Below are 12,542 nucleotides of genomic sequence, written 5' to 3'. Positions count from 1 at the left end.
GTTTTCTTTTTCAAAAGCAATGTGGTTATCCCAGCATTTAAAATACACAGGCCTGGATGTTCAAAATGGTCTTGACTCATTAAGACTGGAATAAAAAATGCTAGTCTTGATGAATTCCTCCCATTATTAAAAAAAAAAAATGCACAAAAAACTCTGAAAAAATGCAAGGATAAACACTGACAAAAGGTATGCGTGAAGGGAATCTTATTGGTGAGAAAATTGTTTTCCTAAAACATAAATCCAAATCTCCTGCTTAGACCTCGAAATAATGTATAAAAGCTTCTGGCCTATTGGATACTGTGTTAATTCTGAGCGCAATAAGCTTCCATGCTCCCTCTAGTGTCTGACGCAGGTAGCGTGCACATTGATGTGTTATTTTTGTTTGGCACTCTGTATCACAAAAAAAGCTGAAAGCATGTATACTGACAAATAAATTAGCACAAATAAAAATAAAAAAAAGTAATCCAATGGTGGAACTTCACTTTGATCTAGAACCTATAGAATAAGAAATCTTCTGTTCTCCAGGGGTTACTTCTGATCATAGCTCCTAACTATCTCAGATCCAGTGGGACAGTCCTAATTTGGTGGAGCTGTCCCGCCTACCCGGGAGGTCAGAGCAATGTCCTGATTCCCACTCACTCTGTAACTTGTCTCTACCGCATCTTCGCTGCGCCATAGTTCTTCCGCCTCTGGGGGGACAAGTCTGGCATCTCTTTGCTCTGTATATACTTACCATCAATTAGATAACTCATTCTTCCCTTGTCTTGACATCTGGACTACCAAGGATTTAGACCCCCAAACCCATATCATTGGAGGTAGGAGCAAAGACTATGAGCCATAGTCTGTATTGGCAAACTGAGGAGAATTTTTCTCTTTTTGAAGATGCATTGTATACTCCTAAATTACAGGCAGATTGTACTGGTACATAGAGATACATCTGAATATATTAGTGAATTTCTGTGTACCTGTATTCTGGCTGTAAAATAAAAGTTAGATTTTTTTTTCTTCCTATAAAATTACTAAAACATTATGAAAAACAATTATTTATTAAATAATAAAATGTTTAATGGAAATTTAATAAAAATATAAACATCACAACTCAGCAAATAACAGACATATTTGTTTACTATGTAATCCTTAACCTGTATGCTACAATGAACTGATATCTAAGAAGCTCAATAGTGTAAAAAATGGTATGATTATTTATTTTTCTTAATTAAACCCATAAAAAAGTCATGAAAATGTAATGCTGAGACCGCGTTCACATGTAGTTTAAATGCTGCATTTCTTTCTACTCGAGTTTGCTCAGAATCTCTGATACATTTAACTTGTATATTCAATAAATATATATATTTTTTAATACTTTTCAATGAAATACATGTATTGTTTAACATGTTGAGCTCTGCACTCTCTCTCTCTATATATATATATTATTTTATGAAAAGTTTACTAGAATTGCACAAAACCATTAACAAGAAATTGTTTAATAGTACTTAAAGGGGATCTGTCAGCAGGTTTTTGGTATGTAATCTGAGGACAGTATGATGTATGGGCAGAGACACAGATTTCAGAGATGTGTCACTTATTAGGCTGTGTGCTGTTGTTTCCAGGCAATTAATATTTTATCACCTGGAGATTATCATTGCCCAGACTAGCTTCCTTGTGCCAAGTGGTCCGACCACGCCCCTCCTCTGATAAGCAGCTCACTGTCAATAGACTATGTACATAAGGAACCTCGTGTGGGCTGGGTCAGCTGTCTGAACTCTGCTACATTCTACATAGTTGATTGTGTGAAGCAGTTGTGACACAAAGTGATACATCATTGAAATCAGGGTCTATTTTCTGACATTATGCTGCTCTCAGATGAGGAAGCAAAAACCCGGTGACAGATTCCTTTTAAAGCTGTTTTTCACAGTTTATGCAGGTTAAATTAGCCGTTAGCACTGAATAAAATATAAATGTATGACAATCTCCTAATCTCACATTGATATAAGTGAGATTTTTATAAGAGGTCCACATCTGCCAGTAGTTCTGTGCCAATATAACCCTCATTACAGTTCCTACATTGAAGTGTGTTACTCAATCAATTGATAATTTGCCCTTAGCTGTCATACAAAGGAGTCATAGTTACTAAGTGTAATTGCTCAAACAAAAACAGGCGTGATCTGTGCAAATACCCGCGAGCAGCACAGAATAGATTACAGGACCTTTTAAGTAAATTGTTTTATTTTGTACTGATTAATTATAAAACAGCTCAGCAGCTCTACAATTACCATTCAATTAGCCTCAAGGACCAGGAAAGCATTGGATTATTTCAAATATCACATCGTTCACCCCATAGGGAGAAAAAAAATTACAAAAGTATACTTTAGCTTATTATTACATTAATAGATCCAAATGTAGTTTGCAGGAAATACAATTTCCTGTCCACACACTCTACAATAGGATTAATAATATAATGCACATAATATGTTACTCAATGGCACGGAACATCGATAGCTGTGTTCTTCTTTACTTTTCCTCTTGGGCCAATATTTCCCAAAAATGAATGTCACCCCAGCTTGGAAAATAAAAAAACACTATTTTACGATACTCTGTCTGGAGAGGTTTACTTTGTATGTACCTGTTTGTGGTCACACATTCGTTGGGATGCAAATTGTGATCAGTCGAAGGATTAGCTAGCCTAGTTACGTCATTAATATGGGTGAAAAAAGACACATGTTCAAGTTCAACCAATGTATGGGAAATGATAAAGGGAAAGGGTTTAGGTGCGACCATAGTGCACGTTCCAGTAAGCCCAAAGTTTTTCCCTCCTGATCCCAAGTGTCGATCAACTGGATCAACATTCAGAACAAGAATTATACACATTTACATAAGATTTATGTTTTTTTTCTTGTAAAAATAAAACATCTAAACCTTTCTAAAACCATCGACAGTTCCCATCGTGACGAGCTCCTGCAGTAGATAGATAGATTAATAGTTCTCATGGTAAAGAAGGTCTGTCTCTTCTGGCGATTGAACCTTCTTTTCTCCAAGCAGAAGGAGTGTGTCTCCTCATTTTTTTGTTGTAGCAGCCATCATTTTTATGTACGCTTTATTATATGAGAGCTTGCTTTTTTGTGTACTTACTGGTTTTTTGTTTTTTTTATTTCCTGCGGGTGTCCCCACCAAACTATGCAATAACAATTTTCTCTGGTTATTGCATTTTTGCTACATATTTTAAATGTTATAAATCCTACAAAAAGAGCTATGGAGTATATACACCCATCGGATTATAAGAGAATAATGAATTTTATTTAGAAAACATATAAACATCAATAACCACAAATATAAAAACAGACAAGGTACACGTTTTAGCACATGTATGGCGGAACATCCACACTGAAAAAGTAGCAGTATTTTAAATGTTTTCACCTTTATTTGTTGCATTTTTGTTGCTGATTTGAAACAGCGTTTTTAATGTGTTTTACATTTGTCATTATTGTAATTGATTTTCATTGTTTTTTAGTAATTTGTTAGGAAGATCTCAGACATGTATTTTTCTTCTAAGATCAAGGTACATAGAAATGCACCGGTATATAGAGATGTATTTCTATGTATCAGTACACTCTGCCTGTAATGTAGGAATACAATGTATATTAACGATGAGAAAATTCTCTCACGTGCAACCTGTGGCGTGTAACTTTTGTTACTGCTTCCAATGTTTCAGGTTGAGGAGTTTGAATCCTGGTGAGATCACATCTCAAGAAAAGAAAATAATTGCTTATTTAATTGAATGTAAGTCTGTAGAGAGTAGAGAGATGCTAGCCCTGTCCCACAGATTCAGGGGATCAGTAGGGAGAACTATAGAACAGCAAAGATGAAGAACAAGAGTAAATGGAAGTCGGGACATAGCCCTGACATCAAAAGACTGTGGGACAGCTCCTCCAAATCAGGATAGTCCGTGATCCGGGATGGTTGGGAGCTATGCAATCCCACCCTCCTTGAGGACATGAAGGCCCAGTGCTTGATTTGCCCCTGACCATTTTCCTTCTCATGCCAGGATAGGAGGATTTCATGATCCTATGGGTGTTTGTCCCCTTTAATGTTACTGTTGCGGTGCTCTTGGGGAAAGAGTCTTGCTTATGTCCTCTCTATGTAGTGGATCTACAATTTGGTCTTCCTGAGCTGAACTCCTTTTTTCCATGGGACATATATAGCTGTTACACAATATGTATGCCATTGTATCCATCTATGGTTATACTAGTATTTTGTAAAGATTTGATGTGCTCCAAAATGATTTCATATAAAGTTGAGATTCCATCAAATTCTAATTTTTTTTTTTATTTTTTTCCCACCACTCTACTATTTCTGGGTGAAATAAGAGTCCAAAAAATCCATCAAAGTGTTTTTCCCATTTATTCATAGAAATAGCCCTAAAATGAAAAGCATGTACTGTATGCGTTCATGTATAATGGGTGATTGATGCTTTCATCACCTACTGGTTTGGAAATATTAAGTGTCTAGATTTCCAATTACAAGGTTAAAAATACTTTGGTACAGAAATACTATATCTCCCACTACTGAACTACAAACCACAATTTTTTTTGTACATAACTTTTTAAGTGTCATTTATTCCCAGGCGTACGTGTAGCTCATGGGTAAATATAGCTCAGAGGCAAACTCGTAGTTCTGCCTTTCAACAGTATATTCATATATTAGTAATCTGTTGACGTGGATTTTTTTCCATGCTCTTGCGAATATCGATGTGCTTTAGTTGCAAACAATTATGGACCCGAAAACAAGATTATTTGCACATTTATTATCCATCTAACATTCTAACATAAACATATTTTCCACATTAATATTTTCATCTCAGATTACCAAACCCTACCAACCAAATTCACTCAGTAAATGGATAGGTTTTGATTAATCAAACTCACAAATTCAACTCTATCACTGTGCTAAAATGGTAGAAAGCAAAAAAAAAACAAATTTACAGTGGTTTGAAAAGGTGTTTGCCCCTTTCCTGATTTCCTATTCTTTTGCATGTTTGTGACACCTAAATGTTTCAGTTCACCAAAGAAATTTAAATATTAGACAAAGATAAAACAAGGAAACACAGAATGCAGTTTTTAAATGAAGGTCTTTATTATTAATGTAAAAAGAAATCCAAACCTACAGGGCCCAGTGTGAAAAAGTGATCCCCCATTCTTAAAACATTATTAACAGTGGTTTATCACATCTTTGGGAAACTGAGTTCAAATTCCCTGACTACATCCAGGCCTGATTACTGCCACACCTGTTCTCAATCAAGAAATCTCTTAAATAGGACCTGCCTGACAAAGTGAAGTAGACCAAAAGATCCTAAAAAGCTAGACATCATGCCGCAAACCAAAGAAATTCTGAAACAAATGAGAAACAAAGTAATTGACATCTATCAGTCTGGTAAAGGTTACAAAGCCATTTTCAAACCTTTGGGACTCCAACGAACCAATAAGAGCCATTATGCACAAATGGCAAAAACATGGAACAGTGGTGAACCTTCCCAAGAGTTGCCGGATGACCAAAATTACCCCAAGAGCGCAGCGACGGCTCATCCAAGAGGTCACAAAATACTCCACAACAAAATCCAAAGAACTGCAGGCCTCACATGCCTCAGTTAAGGTCAGTGTTCAAGTCTCAAGCTTAAAAAAGTGACTGGGCAAAAATAGCCTGCATGGCAGAGTTCCAAGATGAAAAGCACTGCTGAGAAATAGAGAAATAAGAACATAAAGTCCCTTCTCAGTTTTGCCAGAAAACATCTTGTTGATCCCCAAGACTTTTGGGAGAATACTCTGTGGACTGACAAGTAGTGTTGAGCATTCCGATACTGCAAATATCTGGTATCGGCCGATATTTGCTGTATCGGAATTCTGATACCGAGTTCCGATATTTTTGCGATATCGGAAATCGGAATCGGAAGTGTTCCCAGTCATCTTCTGCGTGTGCGGTGCGTATGGTTCCCAGGGTCTGAAGGAGAGGAAACTCTCCTTCAGGCCCTGGGATCCATATTCATGTAAAAAATAAAGAATAAAAATAAAAAATATGGATATACTCACCCCTCCGAGAACCCTGGCTGTCACCGCTGCAAGCGTCTGCCTCTGTTCCTAAGAATGCAGAGGGTGAAGGACCTTCGATGACGTCGCGGTCTTGTGATTGGTCCGTGACCGCTCATGTGACCGGTCACCTGACCGCGACGTCATCGAAGGTCCTTCACGCTCTGCATTCTTAGGAACAGAGGCAGACGCTTGCAGCGGTGACAGCCAGGGTTTTCGGAGGGGTGAGTATATCCATATTTTTTATTTTTATTCTTTATTTTTTACATGAATATGGATCCCAGGGCCTGAAGGAGAGTTTCCTCTCCTTCAGACCCTGGGAACCATCCTGGATAGCTTCCGATACTTGTGTCCCATTGACTTGCATTGGTATCGGGTATCGGTATCGGCGATATCCGATATTTTTTGGATATCGGCCGATCCCATCCGATACCGATACCTTTGAGTATTGGAAGGTATCGCTCAACACTACTGACGAGACAAAAGTTGAACTTTTTGGAAAGTGTATGTCCCATTACATCTGGCGTAGATGTAACACAGCATTTCAGAAAAGGAACATCATACCAATAGTAAAATATGGTGGTGATAGTGTGATGTTCTGGTTTTGTTTTTCTGCTCCACGACCTGGAATGCTTGCTGTGGTACATTGAGCCATGAATTCTGCTGTCTACCAAAAAACCTCAAATAAAATGTCCTGCCATCTGTTTGTGACCTCAAGCTGAAGCACACTTGGGTTATGCAGCAGGACAATGATCCAAAAAACACCAGCAAGTACACATCTGAATGGCTTAAGAAAAGCAAAAATTAAGACTTTGGAGTGGGCGAATGAAAGTTCCTGACCTTAATCTGATTGAGATGATGTGGCATGACCTAAAAAGGCGGTTCATGCTCAGAAACCCTCCAATGTGGCTGAATTGCAACAATTCTGCAAAGATGAGTGGGTCAAAATTCCACCAGAACGTTGTAAAAGACTCATTGCCAGTTATTGCAAATGCATGATTGCAGTTGTTGCTGCTAAGGATGGCCTAACCAGTTATTAGGTTTAGAGGGAAATCACGTTTTCACACAGAGCCCTGTAGGTTTGGATTTCTTTTTCCCTTAAAGGGAATCTTTCACCTAATTTTTCGCATATAAGCTACGGCCACCGCCATTAGGGGCTTATCTAAAGCATTCTGTAATGCTGTAGAAAAGCCCCTGATGTAACCTGAAAGATAAGAAAAACAAGTTAGGTTATACTGACCCAGGGGCGGTCCTGGTCCAATGGGCGTCGCAGGTCTGGGTCCGGCGCCTCCCATCTTCATGCGATGACGTCCTCTTCCTTGTTTCTGTCACGGTTCATGCGCAGGCATAATTCTCCGCCGTCTTGAGGCCAGACTGAAGTACTGCAGTGCGCAGGCGTCGGGAAAGCTCAGAGAGGCCCAGCTCCTGCGCACTGCAGTACTTTACTCTGCCCTCAACAGGGCAAATCAGTATGCCTGCGCAGGAGCCGCGACACCAAGCAAGGATGATGACGACATCATATGAAGATGGGAGGCACCGGACCGCACCAGACCGCCCCTGGGTAAGTATAATCTAACTTGTTTTTCTTATCTTTCAGGTTACATCGGGGGCTTATCTACAGCATTACAGAATGCTTGAGATAAGCCCCTAATGGTGGTGGCCGCAGCTTATATGTGAAAAATGAGGTGACAGATTACCTTTAATAATAAAGACCTTCATTTAAAAACTGCGTTTTGTGTTACTTGTGTTATATTTGTCTAAAATTTACATTTGTATGGTGATCTGAAACATTTAAGTGTGACCGACATGCAAAAGAATTGGAAATCAGGAAGGGGAAAAACCCTTTTTTCACACCACTGTAAGTCTGCTAATTTTTCTTAACAATAAATAACTGAAGTCTATAATTGCTGTAAATGAAATGAGTGTGCAATGGTTGATAAATGCTATAATGGACTATGTAACATGAAGTCAACTTCATAGATTTCTTATAAGGCCACATTCACATGTTCAGTATTCTACATCAGTGTAAGCCAAAACCAGGAGTGGAACATTCAGAGGAAAAGTATAATAGAAACATATGCACCACTTCCGTATTTTTGACCAACTCCTGGTTTTGGTTTACAATTTTACTGATGTAAAATACTGACCAAATATTGAACGTGTGAATGTCGCTTAAGGCTATGGCTACACACAATGTGTCTCGCGACAGCAATTCTCTTAACACAACACTCTGAAATCGACTATTAACCAGCAATGGAAAATCCAATACATTTAGAAACATTTGCGACTCTATGTCACAGGTCACAATGCGACAATGCGAGCAATCGTAATTACCATAATGAATTTTCATTAAAAGAGATTTACAAATATTTTTGCCAATTTAGAACCAGTCATAAAGTGAACTTCAATACGGCGATCACTTTCCCATAACTTCTCTTTATTAGGACACTATTCTTGATTACAAGAAAAAAACCCTATTTTTTATTTTATTGTGAACAGTACATTTATCCGTGCTATTGTCTGTCTTTAGCCTGACGTTCTTACTCCATAAATGTGGCCTTGTAACTATATCATATTCCTAGATGTCTTCTTACAAACAAGAAATTTATAATTAGAGTAAACATTTATGATATCAATTACATGAAAGTGTTGGCAAGTGGAAGAAAACTCAAAGAAATGATGTAACTTCTTCTTCCCCAACAGGAAATAGAGCAATGGAGATCATTTTTGTAGCTTTGTACCCATTTATCACGTATTTCGTAAAATTGCCTTCAAAGAAAAAATAAGTTGTATACGACATTCATTGCTGCAACATATACAGATGTCCTCCAAGAGTAAACAGTGAGCAAAGATTCCAGGAAAACAATTCATGTACTGAGCCTAATGCCGAAAATCAAAAGTCATTAGTCCTCAAACAAGGCAATGAATATGTATACGTGTTTCTTATAATTTTCCCTTTGAAGAGCTGCTGAACAATGTGATTGGGATATTACTATTATTACTAAAAACATCAACCGGACTTACATCTCACAATGATAGAGTTAGCCTTCAAAGTAAGAAATGGAGCTAACAATAGACATATCAGTCATCAGATCTATGATGATAGTACATAGTTGGATTGTTTTTATTATTTCTACCACTTGTTTCTCACCATATACAGTAGGTAAGTGTATATAGTTTATGTTCTTCTTTGTTCATGTGTTGGAAACACTATTATGACATTCATGGTCTTCGCGACCTACAAGATGATCATCTCTGTTAAAGTAAACCTGATAGCTGATACGATACATGCTGTCTGAGCCCCAGGCAGCATGTATCGGGCACTGGTTGTATAATTTCAGATAAATATGTTTGACTCTAAAACGCTGCGACATTTCATGGAAAAATATAAGTCGCCTGGAACCGAGTCATACAAGAGACTAATCTCACAGATGGATCTCTATCGGTTTCTTGCCGCCAACTATCCTGGAGTGACAGGTCTCTCCCTGCATACATGTATAGGGCTGACACCGTCACTCCAGGGAAGCTGGCAAGTGGAAGCCACCAAGGATCCACCTGTTCGACTAGTCTCCTGTGCAGCTTGGCTCCCGGCAGATTTTATCCCCTTTATGACCTTGCAATTTTCCATTTTGTCATTTTTGTTTCTTCCTCCTTTTCTTCCAAGAGCCAAAACTATTTTATCTTTCCGTCCACATAGCCATACGAGGGCTTGTTTTTTCCGGGACAGGTTGTATTTTTTAATGCCATCATTCATTTTATCATGTGATGTGATGCACTGGAAAGCAGGAAAAAAATTCTGAGTCCTTTGAAATTTCAAAATAAGTGCAATTCCCCACTTTTTTTTATTTTCCATGTTCACTATATGGTAAGACTGACCAGGCAATATGATTTCCCAGGTCAGTACGAGTACACAGGTACATGTATAGGTACTTTTTTATTTTTTTTAGAAATTTGTAAGAAAAATAAATTTTTGTTTGTGTCGCCATTTTCTGAAACCTGTAACATTTTCATTTTTCATTTTGTGAGGGCTTACTTTACGTGTCCTGAGCAACATTTTCACTTAAACCATTTTGGAGTAGATACAATGTTTTGATGGCCTCTTATTGCATTAAATTGCAATGTTGAGGCAGCCAAAAAAAAAACATAATTCTGGCATTTTGATTTTGTTTCTCGTTACACTGTTTACCGATTGGATTAATTTATTTTATATTTTGATAGATCAGACTTTTGTGAACACAGTGAAGCCAAATATGTGTATATATAGGTTTTGTAATTGTTTTATTTTTCATGGGGAAAAAGGGTAGTGATTTGAACTTTTTTTTTGTCATATTTTTAAACTTTTCTTCCTCACTTTCTTCTTTATTTGCTAGTCCCCTTAGGAGACTTGAAGCTTCGATCATCTGATCGCTTGTACTATGCATAGCAATGCATCAGCAGCGCTATGTGTAGAGAAAATCATGGTTTCCTATGCATGCCCATTACAGGCTCAGTTTCACAGGAGGGTCATAATGACAGGCAAAGTGGTCTTTAACAGATGCCTGGCTGTAATGGCAACCCATCGGCATCCCGCAGACATCATGGGTGCGCCGATGGGAGCGTGGAATGACGTGCTTCCTGCCAGCATGTGTAAGAGATTGACAGCGGGATTTAACAAGGTTAAGAGTCGCGGGTGGAGCGGTTCCACCTGTGGCTGTGAAAGGCACATGAAGGCTAACTAAATTAGCCATCATGTGCAGGAAAAGATGTAGGCTCAGTATGTGAGCCTGCATCAAGGGTAGGGACACGACTTTTGATGTGAAGTGGTTAAAGGATGTTTCTCTCTGAATAGCCATAGAGTTTCAGTATCAAACATACCTGGCTGAGATCACACAGCCAGTGCCCAATACATGGTGCAATCAAGTGCCATAGATTATTTACATGAAACCTGCAGCCAATCAATGGCTTTAGTGATGATGGCATGTGACTGCTAAAATCAGTGATTGCCTGCAGTGGGCATATAATTGCTGCAAGAGGAAATCAAACATTGGCGGCAGCAGACTTCTGACAGGAATATCACGGATTTATTGCCAATATCAAAAACAGTAGATTACCCCCTTACTGATTTCAGACTCTTTTGCATGTTTATCACACTTAAATGTTTCAGATCACCAAACAAAGGTAAATACTAGACAAAAATAACAAGTAATAACAAAATGCTGTTTTTAAATGAAGGTCTTTATTATTAAGGGAAAAAGAAATCCATAAATTAACTGTGGGTTATCACATCTTTGGGAAGCTGACTAACTATCAGGAAGTGGTATGCTTTTACACAAAAAATTAACGGCCTCCTCTTTCAGGGGTATATAGCGTCCTTTGTCGGTCTGCACTGACCCTGATCATACTAGGTTAGGACCCCTTAACATAGAGTTCAAGTTCTTTCAAAACAACAGCCCTCAGGCCCACACAATGGCCCATCGGTCCATGGGCACAGTCCAATTTCTTCAACCTACTTGGGAAATCACTTCGTCCATACCCATCACCCCAAACATTCGTCCTTGTGGAAAACACACAGTCTATCAAGTCCTGACCATCAAGTCCTGTTATGAGCAACAGTCCTTCATTTGCACATGTGGCATTTTCCCAGTCTTTTGGGGCAAAGTTCATGGAAAACATGAAAAAAAGACTCTTCTGGAAGGGAAATGTACAAAGTCCATGAGGCAAGGTGCACAGTCCTTAGAGGTCCTCACACGAACGAAGAACGGTTCCTTTCCTTTACGTGCAGCAATCACAACTGAGGTTGTTCAATGTTTTGTTATTAATGTATCAATATTTGGTATTAATTTGTTATTAATGTATCAATATCAATGTAATTGTTATTACAATGTTATAAATCATGTACTTGTGCCATAAGTGCATCATCTACATATCAGAGCCTATCAATTTAGAAGTATACCCAATCGGTATCATCACTTCGAGGTCAATATAGCCTGCACATGACTTGTCTATGATGTCGTTTCAGTACTAATAAATTGTTTTTCAGTTTTTAGCTTTAATCCTTTTTTTTTTCTTCATTGTCCAGATGGACTTTCTGCCTTCCAGAACTTCCTGAAGATGGAATTCAGCGAGGAGAACATTGAGTTCTGGATGGCTTGTGAGGATTACAAAAAGATCAAGACCCCAACCAAGCAGGCAGGAAAGGCTAAGAAAATCTATGAAGAATTCATCCAAGCAGATGCTCCAAGAGAGGTACATACATGAGATGGGAGTGACAAAGGGTGTATGCAGGTTCTGCATGTACCTTTATATTTTACAGTCACGGATTGCTGCAAACTTCTTTTATGACTTATATGTTATGTTCAGAATGTATCAAGACAGTGCTAATACAGCAGCTTGTCCCTGGTCTGAGTCTCATGCTTCTTACATCAAGGTAACTTAAGGCTGAATTTTGGCGGAAGGCAAATGTACAGGACTCAGGCTATATTGGAG

At 38.4% G+C, this 12,542-nt stretch overlaps 1 protein-coding gene across 1 annotated transcript in view; it reads left to right on the top strand.

Annotated features, from left to right (window-relative positions):
- RGS5 (regulator of G protein signaling 5) overlaps positions 1–12,542 on the top strand; it is a 122,143-nt gene that overhangs the window by 58,219 nt on the left and 51,382 nt on the right. Inside the window, exon 4 of the mRNA XM_077278501.1 lies at positions 12,136–12,302. Coding sequence (XP_077134616.1) covers positions 12,136–12,302 — 167 coding nt within the window. The remainder of the gene's footprint in view (positions 1–12,135; positions 12,303–12,542) is intronic.

Source organism: Ranitomeya variabilis, chromosome 8 (genome assembly GCF_051348905.1).
Source record: "Ranitomeya variabilis isolate aRanVar5 chromosome 8, aRanVar5.hap1, whole genome shotgun sequence".
NCBI lineage: Eukaryota > Metazoa > Chordata > Amphibia > Anura > Dendrobatidae > Ranitomeya > Ranitomeya variabilis.
The sequence above is the reverse complement of the archived record's forward strand: the minus strand, read 5'-3'. Positions and strand labels throughout refer to the sequence as shown.